General features: G+C 36.0%; 1 protein-coding gene across 1 annotated transcript in view; it reads right to left on the reverse strand.

Moving 5' to 3' along the window:
* ADAMTS6 (ADAM metallopeptidase with thrombospondin type 1 motif 6) overlaps window positions 1-17,613 on the reverse strand; it is a 287,287-nt gene that overhangs the window by 42,873 nt on the left and 226,801 nt on the right. The window contains exons 18-19 of the mRNA XM_038530727.1: window positions 15,283-15,446; window positions 14,717-14,855 (exon numbers count right to left, since the gene is read on the reverse strand). Coding sequence (XP_038386655.1) covers window positions 14,717-14,855; window positions 15,283-15,446 — 303 coding nt within the window. The remainder of the gene's footprint in view (window positions 1-14,716; window positions 14,856-15,282; window positions 15,447-17,613) is intronic.

Genomic DNA, 17,613 nt, shown 5'->3' on the forward strand with positions numbered 1-17,613 from the left:
TCTTTTTCTTTTTAAATCAGTAGCAACAGGATAACTCTAAACTAATGCACCTAAATTAGGATGGATTTTGAAACATACTTTGGGACTAAGGAAAATACAACTTTTAGCTTTAGAAAGTAGAAAATACAGATCAAGTAGAAATAATCTAAACTAAGTCAAAAAGAAAAATGATTGAATTTAGAATCTTTTTATATGATTAAGCCTTTTATATATAGCTTCTTTTAAAGTAATCCGTAAAACAAAATAAATCTTGTAAAGTAATCTGTAAAACATTGCTAAGAAGTTGATTCAAAGCCTGTTGGGAATAATTATATCCAGTTACAAAAAATCACTATGCTTTCAAATCTAAAGACTTACAGTTTATAACCAAAAACATAAAATGTCCACATGGCCAGTCAAAGATGCCTAATCAAAACCAAAATTCTAGTGACTTAGCGTCCATGTCCCCCGGAGATATGCAGATGTTCTGCAGAATTTAATTGTTCAAATTTAAAACTGTACTTGGGATGTCTGGGTGGCTCAGCGGTTGAGCCTCTGCCTTTAGCTCAGGGCATGATCCCGGAGTCCCGGGATCGAGTCCCACATCAGCCTCCCTGCATGCAGCCTGCTTCTCCCTCTGTCTATGCCTCTGCCTCTCTCTCTGTCTCTTATGAATAAATAAAATCTTAAAAAAACAAACAAACTGTACTAATTATATTTTATTCTTAAATGTCTAAAGTTATTGGCATGCAAATCCTATACCTGTTTTTTTAATTTAATATAATTTCTTTTCCATGGTTAAAAAAATTAATGATTTCATATTACAAAATTTAAGTACCAAGATGTCAATACAAATACATATTTACTTAAAACTCTCTAAAATTGAACCTGTTTAGAGATTTTTAATCTGCTTATCAAAAAATCAAATAGGATGGTTCTTAATATGGAAACATAACCCTTAATTTTAGTCTTTAAGTTTAAATTTATCAGATCTTATATTCAATATTTAATTTTCAGCCAATAGTTAAAAGTTACAGATGATCAGGGAGCCTGGGTGACTCAGTCGGTTGAGTGACAGCTCTTGGTTTTGGCTCCAGTCATGACCTCAGGCTCATGAGATCCAGCATCCCTTGCTTCAGGATCTGCTTCCCCTTTCCCTCTACCTCTGCCTCTCTCCCTGCTCGTGTTTCCTTGTTCTCTTTCAGAAAGAAAGAAAGAAAAGAAAAGAAAAGAAAAGAAAGAAAAGAAAAGAAAAGAAAGAAAGAAGAAGAGAAAAGAAAAGAAAGCCAGCCTTAAAAAAGTTATAGCTGGGATGCCTGGCTGGCTCAGCAGTTGAGTGTCTGCCTTCAGCTCAGGTCATGATCCCGGGGTCCTGGGATCGAGTCCCATATCGGGCTCCCTGCATAGAGCCTGCTTCTCCCTCTGCTTGTGTCTCTCCCTCTCTCTCTGTGTTTCTCATGAATAAATAAATAAAATCTTTTAAAAAATAAATAGAATAAAATAATTTAAAGAAAGTTATAGCTGATCTGTTTTCCTACCAAAGGTTCTCTTGTCCAGTGAGAGGAAGGAGTACTCAACTTTGAATCACTGCTCTAGCTGTATTTCAGGAAATGGCTTTAACATTTTGAAAGAGCACATACCCCAGGAAAATTATTAAGAAGTCCAGTGAGCTGCAAATTAGTCCAGATGGAATCCTTCATCTACTGAGCTTACAAGAGGAGATGGTGATGGTTCAACTGAAGACCGCAGGATCCTCTGCTCAGCAGCTACATGCCTAGGGCCAATCTTGAGCAAAGGCTCCAGAGATCATAGTGCCTCTCAGTTTCTTCTCCTTTTCAGTCTCTTCTTTATTCCCCTTAAAGGTTGTTCAGTGTTCTCATATCCCACTTCTCTCTCCTTTCAGAGAATTAAGTAATTGTACAAATTCATTTGTAACAGTATTTGGCAATATATTGCCTTTCACAGAACAGTTGATCATTTTAAAAGTAGAGAGGGCACTCAGTGCACAAAAATTACCACCTGATGTTCACTTGAAAGAGTGATATCTGTTAAATCAGGACATACAAGAGGGAGGATAAAGTCAGGAGAAAGACCTTCTAGGTCTTTTCAAATCTACTCTTAAGACTCAGGATTCCAGTATTAGACCATTCAGTTGGTAAGTGAGCAGTCTACAACCATATGTGAGTATGTGAGTTAGTCAATAATGAGAAGAGAGGTATAAATGTATCCTTGGGATTGACAGGCTAGCCAACATCTAGGTAATTTAACCTAGTGGCACAGCACATCATATCTATATCTGCTCAAGAAACAGTCTTCTGAAGAGGAAGGAGGGAGAAAAAAGTCAGAAAGTCAGAGCTTATACTACAAATGTGGTTGGTGGCTAAGGCAACAGTTTGCTTAACCACAGCATCTAAAGTAGCTAGCAACCAAGACAACACTCTATACAACCGTAATATATAGAGCATATGGCCAGCAATATTAATTTAATCTAAATCTTCACTATAGATAGCATCCAAACAGCAAAAAGTGCCAGGAAAAAAAAAATGTCTCTCTGCTCGGCTTCTCAGTGATGGAATCTGGCTATTGTGCTGTGTGATTATTGGCCAGACACAAGCATTTGCAGGGCAGAGTAAAGTCCATCTGCCTTGGATCTAACCACTGGCACCCAGTGTACCAAATCAGCTCCACCCACATGCTGTCTTCTCCTGAATTGCCTCCTGCTAGTTTATATCTTTCAAGGCTTCCTTTCTCTGTCTCTCCCAGTGTCTTCCCTTCCATCCTAAGCAAAACTAGGTGTTCCAAGGAAACACAGGATTATATATACACACACAAAAAGTGCAGTTCTAAAATAGTGTATTTTTCAGCAACTGTGTTTAGTGACAGTAAAGTAGGGTGGAGCATACACATATTGCATTTATTTGATATCATACTATTCCTAGAGGGAGTTTCATTTCTTTCTTTTTTATTTATTTTTTTCTTTTTTATGACACTTTTAATTTTTAAAATATTTTCTTTAAATTCAATTTGCCAACATATGGTATAACACCCAGTGCTCATCCCAGCATTTCTTTCTTTTTTAAAGATTTTATTTATTTGAGAGAGAGTGAGAGAGAGACAGTGGCATGGACAGGGGAGAGGCAGAGAGAGAATCTCAAGCAGAGCCCCACATGGGGCTCAATCTCACCACCCAGAGATCATGACCCAAGACAAAACCAAGAGTCAGACACCTAACTGACTGAGGCACACAGGCACCCCTCCCTGGAGGGAATTTCTACCACTCATTAGACATTAACAGGAATCTCTTCTTTGGAAAGTGTCTAACTTAACTCACCTAATTCCTACTATGTCTAAGTGAGATAGTCTGGACTTCAGTAAGATTACATTAAAATTGGGGGCGGGGGGACAAGGCAAGTACTAATATAATTATATTAGTAAAATAATATATTTATAAAATAATAAAATAATACATTTTCAGGTCTAATAATTTTAGTTTTACAATCTATTTTATTTTCTCATTTCTCTTTCCCTGATCTTTTTTTTTTTTTTAAGATTTTATTTATTTATTCATGAGAGACACACAGAAAGAGAGAGAGAGAGAGAGAGAGAGAGAGGCACAGACACAGGCACAAGGAGAAGCAGGCTCCAGGCAGGGAGCCCGACGTGAGACTTGATCATGGGTCTCCAGGATCATGCCCTGAGCTGAAGGTGGTGCTAAACCGCTGAGCCACCTGTGCTGCCCTCTTTCCCTCATCTTTATTGATCTTAAGCACTCTTTTCATAACCAAAGGTCTATGCTATCCCTTTTCACTTTATCTTGTTATTATACCTTTTTGTAAGTTCTAGGCAGTTTAGGGAATGGCCTCAGGTAAGTTTTCACTCTCCTGGGTAAAATGAGACAATTAAATAGATCATTTCTAATGTTTCTTTCACATTCAAAATTCTATGAAAGTTGTCTCCTCTCTTCTTTCTCCACAATTCAATTGCTTAGTTTTTTTCCCCCTTTTATGTCCACCATGCCCCCATATTCTACAGGATAATAAGTCTGGAAAATAGACATTTGTTAGATTCCTTTAGTTTTGTAGTCTTGTTTCAGCGCTTGAATTCTTACCAATAGACATACACATGATAGGGGGTAGACGTGTCAAGAGGCAGAACATAGCTAGGAATAGGAGTTTGTGAGAGACAAGTTTCCTATAAAGAATTAATTCACATTATACTAAAAAGAAATCTCCATGATCTATAGGAGCTTGTTTTTGATATTTTATTTGAAATGTTTAGAGAAATGATTTTGAGAGTACAAGAAAATCTTGAGTTTCTTCTACACATGGTGATAGGTTTATTACCAATAAAGAAGGTTTCCTTTAGTTTTCTTTAAAGACTGTATTTTCTTTCTTTCTTTTTTTTTTTCTTTCTTTCTTTCTTTCTTTCTTTCTTTCTTTCTTTCTTTCTTTCTTTTTTTAAGATTTTATTTATTCATGAGAGACACAGAGAGAAAGAGGCAGAGACACAGGCAGAGGGAGAAGTAGGCTCCGTGCAGGGAGTCCGACATGGGACTTGATCCCAGGACTCCAGGATCATGCCCTGGGCTGAAGGCAGGTGCTCAACTGCCAATCCCACCCAGGGATCCCCTAACGACTGTAATTTCTACACCCAATGTGGGGTTCAGACTTATGACCATGAGATCAAGAGTCATATGCTTTACCAACTGAGCCAGCCAGGTGCCCAGAAGATTTTCTATCTTACTTCTTCTTCTTCTTTTTTTAAAGATTGAGAGAGAGACAGGGAGAGAGAGAGAGAGAGCACAAGCATGGGGAGAGATAAAGGGAGAGAGAGGGGGAGAAGAAGACTCCCCCCTGAATGGGGAGCCTGACTTGGGGCTCCATCCCAAGACCCCAAGATCATGACCCCAGCCAAAGTCAGAGGCTTAACTGACTAAGCCACCTAGGCACTCCCCAAAGCTTTTCTTCTAATTATATACAGCACCTCTTTCTTTCTTAGAACCAAAGAAACATTAAAAAGAAACATTAAAAAGTTGTATAGCTTATTTCCTCAAGTAAAAAAAAATGGGAATAGTAGTATTAGACGGCCCTATGAAATTGGGATGATGATGTTTGCTATTAAAAAAGGCTTAATTTTTTTCTGAAAGCATTTTATGCATGATACCTTGTAAAGATACATAATGTTATGACTGTTAAAAATGCTATTTAGATAGAATATTTGTTAAGTGAAACTTGACCTGTGACACACAAATCATTAATACAATAGGAATGCGCTTACCCAAGTTTTTCAGTGAGTGAACATGTATGCAGGCCCTGATCATGTTAGGGAAGAATATAATGTCTAAGGCAATAGAAATGAGATGAAACAGGGAGGAAAACAGCACTAGGGGAAATGTTTAGGGTTAGCAGAGACTTTTTGCCTTCAGCTATAAGGCCAACATTAGAGAAAATACAAGCCACAATATTCAGGAGTAAACAGTAAAAAACCAGATTACCACACCAAACTTTTATATGTATGTAAGACTTTTTACATGACGTTAGAAAGCTTAATACTGAAAATACACAGGAGAATTCCAAAAACAAGTTTGAGTGTATCATATAAGTGAAGCCATATGCTTAAGTAAAAAGATATAGAAATAATTATTATAGACAAATAAAAAGTCAACATATTCTCTAGAAGATGTGAACCAACCAAGAGCATGAGTTTGCCTAGAGAAGTGACTCCTCTCAAGGATATGCTGTATGCGAACCAAGCCGCCAGGTGCAATTGAGAGCTATAGACACTAAGGCTTTCTGGAGCTGTGATGTTCATAGGTGTTCTGCTATGATGCCTAGTACAGCTAAACCCTTATATTATAGGGTACTCTTACTTCGCAACATTGAAAATGACCTAAAAGAAGGGGATGGTGGGAGAAGGCGAACTGGGGAAAGCCATGGTCAATGCAATGATAGACTTTGTCTAGTCCTACAAGTATTTTATATTTTAAAGACCAAAGAGAAAATTTGGGAACAATAAACACAGGTAAATGCAAATCTTTATTTTTTCTAAGCTCAAGTCACTTCTTACAAGTGGCTTGTATTATTAAAAATATCACAGTGATCTATCTTATGTCTAATATAGTGTATATAGGAATCAAATGTAAAATGACTTTCAGTTTCAAGCAATAGTACATTGTGTAACTTGAGACAAATTATCTTTTATAGGGAATTCTTCTTAAAAACTAACTACATAACTGTATTTCTTCAAAGGGAAATAAATCATAATGAGGAAAGTGCTTTTAATTATTCAAACTAAAATTTCCATCTGTTATCTTTTACCGAACTCTGAAAGTAACTTTTGTATGATAAATCCTAAATCAAAGAGAAGCAAACTTAGTTATAAGATTTGACCTTTTTATGTCTTTCATACTTAATTTCAACCAAGTCTATTTTGAATCTTAAAAAACAACTGGATTTTGTTTTCTTCTCTCTGCTCCATTTTGGAGCAAACTCCACTCTGAGTTTGAGTCAAAGCTACAGTGTATACGTCCTTTATAAGCTGTAATACATATTAGGTATTATTATTATGTCCATAAAAGTCAACTCTGAAAACACTCGTTTGTTTGAACACATCCTGTTAGTTCACTAATACTATGAATTGACCGTTATTAGTGATGTTAAAAATGTTAGGTATCAGGGATCCCTGGATGGCGCAGCGGTTTGGTGCCTGCCTTTGGCCCAGGGCGCGATCCTGGAGACCCGGGATCGAGTCCCACGTCGGGCTCCCGGTGCATGGAGCCTGCTTCTCCCTCTGCCTGTGTCTCTGCCTCTCTCTCTCTCTGTGACTATCATAAATAAATAAATACCTTAAAAAAAATTAAAAAAAAAATGTTAGGTATCTGGAGGTGCCAGCCTGGCTCAGTTGGTAGAGTGTGTGACTCTGGATCCTGGGGTTGTGAATTTGAGTCCCATATTGAGTATAAAGCTTATTTAAAAACAAAATCTTTTTAAAAAATGTTATCTTAGGAATAGTGAAGAAATTAAAAGGACATCTGTGAAAATGTAAGGCATTTTTACCTGTCATATCTGGTACTATGAGAGCTGTTTTCTTTCAGTCAGGTATTAGTATTAGCCTAAAGATTGCATTATATTTTTTCTAATAATCACTTTTAAAAGACAATTTTAAAATTGTTATGTTGTAATGGAATTATTGTACTTTTAAGTGCACATTATGCTTGTGTTGTATCATTTTTGAAAGTAAAATATATAACAAGGACATACAGTGTTTCCATAGAAACAATGTAGAAATAACCAACTTTTTAAAGAGGCCAACACAATTTGAAGGACCGATTCATTAAAATAACTTTAGAAGTATGTCATTTATAAATGGAATAGTGTAGATTATTACATAAACTTGTTAGGTAGTAAATTGCAAAGACAAATTTGCTATCAGTTCTCTTTTAAATACTTAAGGTTTTCTTTTTCTTTTTTCTTTTTTGTTTTTCACCTTAATCACCCATCAATCTTAAACTGAACTAATGGATGAAGGAAACATATTTGGGACATATCAGAAGGAAAACTTAATATAGATATGAAGGAAAAGTTTACACAGTATTCAAGATTCCTAGTTCCTTAATTAGAAGTATAGAAGAGGCTCTAATTTGAAGTTCCAAGCATCACCAGGATCTCAATTAAGGAGTTTATGTCTTTTTCTTCCTTTTATGAAATGACATTCAACATCTATTGGAAGAAAGAGAGATGACTAATTTTTACCTACTTTACTGATACTCATTCTACCTTAAATTAAGAGTTCTCAAACTTTCTTGGTTCATGACACCCTTAATGTCTCAGTAATTTTTTTAACAGCCCTCCTAGGCAGAAAAAAAATATATATCTAAGAGTTTTACTTATTAAGTAGTTAAGTCCAAAGAAATTAGTAATAACCAGTATGGTATATGATGAATGTTACTGTGTTTCCATCAAAAATGTACATTCTGTTGTGTCTTTTGTTGAGTCTGCTTCAGTATTCTGGGGCACATTGGTATAGTTTGAAAAATATGGGCCTACATCAGGCCTACTATAAGATAGTAGCTGGAAACCATATAAAACATTCTAAAAATACTAAAGAGTAAAAACCCAGCTCCAATATGCTTGAAAATACAGATGAATCAGGTGAAATCATTAAAAAAAGTGAATTTTAAAAATCTGTCCTAGCTAGAAAGAAGAGACACACAGAATATCTTTTAAGTTATATGCTATTCACACACACACACACACACACACACACACACACACACGTATGACTTAAGATGACATCCAGGGAAGAGAAATAAAAATAAATAAGCATCTAAATAATCATGAAACATACAAAAAATTAATTAGGTTATATAAATATAAAGTAAAAAGTAATGATAAAATTTTAAGTGGTCAATAACAATTGATCAGAAACATTCCTGAATAACCCCATAGTACATAGATTAAAAATATGTACTTTTATCTTCAAATAAAATCAAAATTGAATTGCCTCTAAAAATAAACCTGTCTTCTTCCTTCTCCTCTTCAATAAAAGTATAGTTTTAGCTCATCTTTTTCTTCCTGGGCTGCCAAGCAATGTTCAACAAAGAGATGCCAATGTTTGTCAGCAGAAATCTGACAAAAATGAGTTTTTTGGTATACAACTTTTGTAATTCTACACAAAGAGAAAGAAAGAAAACCTAAAGAAAAAAAAATACTTGGAAAAAATAATCAGAAGTGTCAATAGAGCCAATTGCAGGTCAAAGACTTAGAGCATACATTTAAAAAGAATACCTGTAAAATATTTATGTATGTCTGACTTTCCTTTGCGTCAGAAATAAAGCATTCTTAAGACTTTCTTTTTAACAGAACAGGTGCAAACTTGAGTGCAACCATATAGTAACTCTCAGTTAATTGGCTTTGAAAACTTTCCCTTAAAGCCTAAGAGCAGCATCAAATAAAAGGAGAAGTGAAGGGAGGTCTTTGGGTAGAAACAGAATGGTTTAAATGGTGGGAGATGAGAGCATATCCAGAAAGGTAGGGAAGGAAGTTATCATGAATACTGCTACATTTTGCAAAGATTCATTCCCTAATGAAACAAAATTTCCTAAAACAATAGATGACTTTCTCTAGAACCATGTCACAAAGAGAAAAAAAGTTAAAAGTTTTCACAAATGTTGAGTTAAAACAGGAGCCATATGACTCTGACTTGAGAGTTTAAATTAAAGTTGGTTGAGTATATAACCATTTATATTCATTGTAACTTGTACATAGTACCACAGAAATCTGAAATTAGAGGGAGAACTTTAGAAAACCTGCTTAGCGCAATTTCACTAGATCTTAATCAAAAGATTGAGAAACAGTAACTAACACAGTTTCAGTCAGTTTTAAGAGCACTGATTAGATGCTTATAAATGATCCATCAGGTAAAGAGAGTGTGTAAATAAACTGAAAAAGCTTTCTGAAGGCATGTCCGAGGCTGACGGCCACACTAAACAAAATTATAAAATTAATTGTCATTCTGCTACATTTTTCATTTCTTCCGCTGATGTCCTGTTCTACTTTCCCATCCCAAATACTTATAAATAAATCTCATTAATCTTTGCATTTAACTAGTAGCTAATTAATAACAGAAATGTGAGTTAATGCTACCAGTGGCATTTGTATCTGAATGTAAATTATTTGAATACTAAATAAACTTTCCATCAGCCTCAATGGCAGGACTTCTCTACATTGGCTGCATATTAGAATTACCTAAAGAGTTTTTAAAAATCTGATACCCAAGCCACACTCCTCACAATTTTAATCACAACTTCTGGGGGATGGGCCCAATCATCAGAATTTTTCAAAGTTCTCCAGGTGATTCCAATGTTAAGATAACAAAAGTTAAGAACCACTAGGTTTAGGTAAAGCATTTGAAAAAGTAAAATTTCAAATTAGTGCAGGTGATTTTTTTTTTTTTTTTTTTTAGTGGGTATATATCATGCTGCTCTATGGAAGTTGCCACCTGGAGGAAAAACTGTCCAAGGTAAAGGACAATCTTTATTAAAACAATGCTACATTTATAAAAATCACTAGATATTCAATTTCTAAGTCTTAATTTCGGGGACACCTGGGTGGCTCAGCGGTTGAACATTTGCCTTCAGCTCAGGGAGTGACCCTGGGGTCCCGGGATCGAGTGCTGCATTGGGCTCCCTGCATGGAGCCTGCTTCTCCCTCTGCCTGTGTCTCTGCCTCTCTCATGAATAAATAAATAAAATCTTAAAAAAAAAAAAAAGCCTTAATTTCGGCAAGTTACTTCACTTGGGTTTTATCTACAAAATAGTAATGATAATAGCTCATGGTACTGTTGCTGATAATTAAATGTAAAAGGGTACCAGAAAATGTGTTATAAACTATAACATCATGTTTATTATTACATAGCTGAGCAGTAGAGCCATTTATCATTAAAAAGACTAGCTGTAGGGATCCCTGGGTGGCGCAGCGGTTTGGCGCCTGCCTTTGGCCCAGGGCGCGATCCTGGAGACCCGGAATTGAATCCCACATTGGGCCCCCTGTGCATGGAGCCTGCTTCTCCCTCTGCCTATGTCTCTGCCTCTCTCTATTTCTCTCTCTGTGACTATCATAAATAAATAAAAATATTTAAAAAAAAGCATTAAAAAAAAAGACTAGCTGTAATGTAGATTATAACTGCAATATGGATTACTACCTAAATGATTTGCCACTTTGTTTTAATAGGCATTTACTTTATGAAATCTAAGTGTCTAGCCCAATGTTTTTCCAAGTATGGTTCCTGAACCAGTAGCACAGCATCACCTGGACATTTTTTAGAAGTGCAGATTCTTGGGGTCTATCCCAGACCTCCTGAATCCAAAATTGGAGGCAGATCTTAGCAATATTATCTGAATAAGACATCCAGGTAATTCTGATGTAAAGTCTGAGGACCAAACATCCAGCCAAAGTGAGTAAAAAGTGAGTATGTATGACTAATATCAAAGGAAAAATACACAATATTTGTTATTTGAAACTTTAAAAGTTGCAGTGCAAAGACACAGGGTAATACTACTTAAAAAAAAGCTTTGTATTAAAAATAATATAATTCTCTTTACCCAGCCAAGCTTTATCAATTAACACATTAATCATGAACACAATGGTAGCATATAAACTTGGGAATCAAATAAATCAGAGTATAAAACACTCTGGATAAGGAATAAAGAAACAAAACTCTAGTCGGAGTTAACAATGATTCAGAAAATAGTTAAGTTTTAATTCACTGGGCCTGAGTTTCTCTCAGAGGAAGAATCACAACTGTATCTTAAAAATCACATTTATCCTGAAGACAACACCCCACAGCATCTCAATGTTCTTATTCAGGCTAAGGAAGTGTTTCATCACTTACTCAGAGAAAAGACCATAACTTAGACTGAATCACCAGCAATATTTCCTGGAGCATGCAATTTGTCATTGGGTCTGCTAAGCAACAGAAAAACAATCTCAAAATTTCTTATCTTAAAAGATATCATAAGAGAAAGCTATCAACATTGCTCCCAGACTCAAAGTTTGTTATTTGCCACTAATAAAACATATGCAGGACAGTAAGAGGTGAGTTCACTGAAGAGTCTTGTGAGATTGCAATGCAAAGTTTTTTGAGATCTTTCTTGTTTTCTCTTTTTCCTTTTTAAAAATTTTTGGTGTTTTCAAGACACCTAGTACCACCCTACAAAGATGACAGTGAAATATCCCAATTAAGAACTGACTTTATCCCAGGATGCCTGGGTGGCTCAGTGATTGATCGTCATCTGCCTTTGGTTCAGGGTGTGATCTCAGGGTCCTGGGATGGTGTCTCACATCAGGCTCCCCTCGAGGAGCCTCCTTCTCCCTCTGCTTATGTTTCTGCCTCTCTCTGTGTGTCTCTTATTAACAAATAAGTAACACCTTTCAAAAAAAAAAAAAAAAAAAGAACTTACTTTATCCCAATTTAAAAAAAAACTGCCCCATCTCCTAAGAAAATGCACAATTCTAAACTCTTATTTCCTATACTGGAAAAAACAAGCACAAATAAATGACTGTCAAAATAATTAATTCCTTTTCCTCATCTGTAAATATTTATTTAGTATCTAGCATATTCCAGATACAGTTCGAGGTGCAAAGTGAGTCTAGAGAGATGCACAGACTTCAGTGAGGAGGAGGGCATAGGTTCTATGTGTCCAGGTTTCAGTTTCTCTGTCAACCAAACCACTAGTACTCAAACTTGAGTAAGCATCACAATCACCTGGAGAGCTATATAAAACAGAATGTTGAAGTCTATCCAGAGTTTCTTTCAGTAGGTCTGAGATGGGGCCCCCAAAGTAGCATTTTTACTAAATTCTCAGGTGATGTTGATGCAGCCAGTCTATTGGCCACACTTTGAGAACCTGCTTACCAAGCAAGACAAATAGCAGCTCTTCACACTATCCCTGCCAACTTCCAAGCACTGTACATCTCTCTTCCAAAGAAGGCAATGGCCTCATGACTGCCTCATGCCTGCTGTCATAATCACGTACAACTGAGCAGAATTCTAGTTTCTAGAACCACCTCAAATATCTGGGATCGCTAGCTCCAGAACAGAGAAAAAAAGTACAAATAACAGAAAATTCTCTTTCCAGAGGCTTTTTTCCCTCCTTGTTTTTCTTTTTGTTTTACCCTCTACCACAAGAGATCATTTTTGTATTATGATTTCCCAATTTGAGCATTATGGAAAAGAATAACACTCCTTTAAGTTTTTCATGTATCTTTAATACAATCACAGCTTTTCTTCTAAATTCAGTTCTCATGGCCTAACAACCACCCTATTTGTTGGACTATCTCCTTTTTGAACAAAAGAATCATAGGGTTAGGAGGAACATTGAGAATTCACTTAATCCCTCCTTGGCCTCAGACAAGACTGTGTCTAAACCATCCCCAAATATAGCAATTTTCAGTACAAAGAAGAACAGGCACTAAGAATTTCTCATTCAACATTCTGTCACAGACTTGAAGATACTAATATACTTTCCTTCAGCCCTCTCTTCTCCAAGCTAATCATCTTCAACATTTAGACTTCCCTCATTAGATTTCCTAAACTTTATTTTGACTCTTCCTTAATAACTTTATCCCACCTTATGCTTCAGGGCCTGAATTATGTATGTACTGTTATCATGAAGACTTCTTTATTGGTATGTGAAAGGGATAAGCTAATTTATAGCTTGAATAAAAATGAATTTTTGGGAACAAAGAAAGATATATGAATAAATGCCACTAAGATATAATACAATGGCATTCACTTGAATAATTAATTTCAAATATCCTTTATTTTATTAAAATACATAGTAATGCCTTATAGTTTTAAAAACTTATGTCACAAATCACTAGCCATTTTACATATAAAACGGATGGGAATTAGAGATCTTTCAATATATGCCTCAAATTATATAAAACCATGTTTCATGACACCTCACACAGAAGATATTATTATTATTATTAATTTGCTTTTTTGATGTTTTATATAGTGTTTACTACTAAAGTTGGAGTTGTAGCTTATCAATGATTTATTTCTGTATGAGTCTAAAAATACTGAATATATTATATAATAATCATTTCTGTAAAAATAATTCCTCCAATACAAGCCTCAAGAATCAGAGGTGTTTAGAAATTCAGTGAGTACAGGACAAGATAGGGTAAAGGCCATGTCAGATCATATGTTTCTGAGCAGTTTAGAAGGGGAAAATAGGTAATACATTGGAAATGGGATAAAATGGGATGATATGCTTTATTTCTATTTCTCCCATTCTAAATATCACTATTCAAAATCACTCTTTGCTTTTGGAATGGTGAGGTACTCTAGCCCATCCTAGGCCTGAGGGACAGGGTTGTTTCCTCGCCTATTGGGACCAAGGTGTACGGTGGAGGCGATGCATTTAGTCTCCAGAGAGAAGGAAGATGCTGCTTGCACAGCACTTCTACTCACCAGTCCATGCAGCAGCAAGGGTGTTGGCTTTGAAGGAAGCCAACTGTCCTGCTCTCCCAGCCAGAGGTAAAGAATTGCATTGGTGGCCACTAGAGGGAGGAGGATTAGGAATAGAGTAAATTGTGGGGAAAAGGCACCCATGAAAAACGCACATGGGACAACCAACACATCACCAACCACCGCCTAGCAGCTACCTTTCTGAGGGACTATAATGGGTTCAGCATACACCATTAACCCAGAGACCCAGACACCAGGAATTATTGTAGTATCCCAGCATATAGCCCCTTAACTGTGATGGCTGAAGAAGGGAGTTTGAATAGGTTTGTGGGAAACACACAAGCGCACAAACACAAACACGCAAGCACACAGACATACATTCTCATCCCCCATTACAAGAAGTTGCATCTGTGCCGTCTGATTCTTGCTCATTTTCTTATTTAAAACTCTTGATGTTCTTTACCAAGAATGTGTTCACGAAAAGCAAACAGCCCACCTTCAAGATAGTCTTGGAAGAAGCACCAGCAGAGACACTCATTGTGCCAAGATGTATTTTACCAACAAATCTGTACAAATTACATGAGGTTAAAAACAAACGGAATATAATATAATTAAAGCAAAGTTTCTTTTGCTAAATTACAGCTTGAAGCAAACCTGCAAGAAATGTTTCCAATTAGCTTCTTTAGCAAACACAAAGCATAGCTCAGAGTATGTTTTGCTTTCCATCCTGCCCTCTGGGTGGGCTGCCTAGTGGGTGTCTTACCTCCAGCACAAGTAGCTGAGCATTCTGACCAAGGCTGATGATTCCATGTAAACCCAACTTCATTGTCTCCACTGCCGGTCCGAGTGATGGGAACATTGAATTTATACCTAATTCCCAAATTCTGTTCCTGAAGCAGAACCTGCCATTGAAAACAACTGGTGAAGATAATTAAAATACAATGAGGCTTCATTCAGATATTTATTATTTCTTTTGAAGAAGAAAATGTCATAAAGTAAGTCTTATAAGAAATTTAAGGGAACATTTAGAACACATGCATTTATACTGAATTTTCTCCTTCCATTTTCATGGGTAATTTAGAGCCATTTCTCTCATCTCCTTGCTTAGTTATAAAAATATTATTCAAGCAGGCATTGAAAAGATTGGTCAAAAGGAAGGAGCAATATGGCCTTAACCTTACACATATCTGATACCCTTGGCTAAGCCATTTTACCTTTATTAACCTTAATTTCACTACCTGTAAAACAGAGATAATAAAGGCTGCTCCTTTGTACCTCACAGGGCAGATTACAAAAACGGGAGAAATTAAGTGGTAAAGACACATTTACCATGACAATGAGATTTTCTGAGGTGGGACCTAGAGCTTCCAAAGATTCTGGCTCATCAGTTGGTCTCTTGTAGTGAAAAGCTGTCCCAGCAACATCAAACTTCCGAGGCCAGTCAATAGTCCAGGCACCATTAATATAGTAATCATCCCCTTCAGATTTCAAAGCTAAAAAAAACAAAAAAAAAAAAACAAAAAAACAAAGGCAAAAAAACAATACAGTCTACCTAAAAATGTGAAACTTCATTTACCACAATGTCACTTATTAACTGCACTGGAGTGTACAATGAATATCCATGCCATTTCCATTTAGAGATAGGATTCTTGACTATTTTCATAAGTACAAATTAACATAGTAATTTTCCATGTGCATGTCAAGAAGATATTAAGTGTTTATAATGATATTAATAAACAGAAATGAAAGTTTTACCTGGAGAAATAAACATATTCCCTACAAAGGGAAATTATAACAAAAGCAATAATTGGGGATGGGAGTGTGAGTAGGGAGCAGACTTTCTTGTCTTAAAACTTAAAACGATAATTAAACTAATATGAGGTGAAGTTAACTTGTGGTACTGGCACACGGACAGACAGAACAATGGGGCCAAACAGTTAAGAAATAAACCCAGGGCACTGGGTGACACAGTCGGTTAAGCATCTGACCCTCGATTTCAGCTCAGGTCACGATCTCAGGGTCCTGACATCAAACCCTGAGTCAGGATCCACACTCACCAGAGCCTGCTTGAGATTCTCTTTCTCCCTCTCCCTCTGCTCCTCCCCCTGTGCTCAAAATAAATAAATTAAAAAAAATTTTTAAATGGTTAAATTCTGTTATATGAATTTTACCTCAACAAAAAGTTAAAAGAAGAAAGAATAAATGTCAGATGGGTAAATATTTAAATGTAAACATAATTAAATAATAAAATGCTCGAAAGAAAATATGGGAGAACTTTCTTTTTTCTTAAAGATTTTATTTATTCATGAGAGACACAGAGAGAGAGGCAGAGACACAGGCAGATGGAGAAGCAGGCACCCCTGCAAGGAGCCCAATGCGGGACTTGATCCTGGACCCCGGGATCACACCCTGAGCCAAAGGCAGACACTCAACTGCTGTGCCACCTAAGTGTCCCAATATGGGAGAACTTAAAGAAAAAATATTGGGGTATGAAAAGCTTTTCTAAGCATGACAAAAACAACAAAACAACAATAACAAAAAACCTCTCCGAAACTATAAAGAATGAGTTCAATAAATATGTATGCATAATTTTTTAAACCTCTAGAGGAAAATAATGAATTAAAAAGTTTTAAAAATATGTGATAGGAAAAAGGGTTATTAATACTACTATACATAAATTCCTATAAATAAATAAGATGATAATTTTGATAACGATGATCATGATTTGACAATGACAAAAATGTCAGCATAACTTTTTGTTAGCATGGTAGCTTCTTCAAAACCTTTATCAGCCCAGCCATGCCTGGGTGGCTCAGTTGGTTAAGCATCTGACTCTTGATTTCAGCTCAGGTCATGATCTCAGGGTTGTGAGATCAAGCTTCATGTCAGGCTCCATGCTCAACAGAGACTGTTTCTCTCTCTCTCTCTCTCTCTCTCTCTCTCCCTACCTCTCCCTCTCCCCTCCCCCCTCAACATATGCACTCTCTCTCTCTTAAGTAAATAAATTTTTAAAAATCTTAAAACACACACACAAAAAAAACTTTTATCAGGCCAGATGAATAAGCAGCCCAAAAGGACTAAAGAGGTCATGACACATGGAGTCTGACTCACTGGACCTCTACCACTTGTCCTTAATATTATAGACCATTTCCATTCCCTCAAGTCTATCTGCCTGGCAAATTACTTGTACTTTCTTGACTCCAGATATGTTGTGAAAATTCACTTATCTTTCAGGAGCATGTCAACCAATTTTAAGAATTATTTAATTTGTTAATTAAATTTTTCTTATAGCTTAAAGTTTTTATTTTCAACTCTCCCAGTAGTTTTGTCTCATTTAACACATCAAAATTACTTTAGCTATATAAGGACATCAGACTGTATAATATAAAATAGTAAAAACAAAAGTAAAAATCACCTTTTTCACACCCACTGCCAGCAGCTTTGAATTCTCCTTCAATTTTAGCTCTCACTTCCCATTCTCTCAACTACTTCATGAATGGATCCTAACTCTCTTTTGCCATTACTAGTAAGTTCAGAAAAACACAAAGTATTTTAAAAAGACTGAATAAGGAGGAAGATGTGGCTTTATGGACAGAGCATTATTAAAGGCAAAAAAATCTGATATTAGAAATCCTATTTTTTAGTCTTGTTAATATGGAA

Source organism: Canis lupus, chromosome 2 (assembly GCF_011100685.1).
Source record: "Canis lupus familiaris isolate Mischka breed German Shepherd chromosome 2, alternate assembly UU_Cfam_GSD_1.0, whole genome shotgun sequence".
Lineage (NCBI taxonomy): Eukaryota > Metazoa > Chordata > Mammalia > Carnivora > Canidae > Canis > Canis lupus.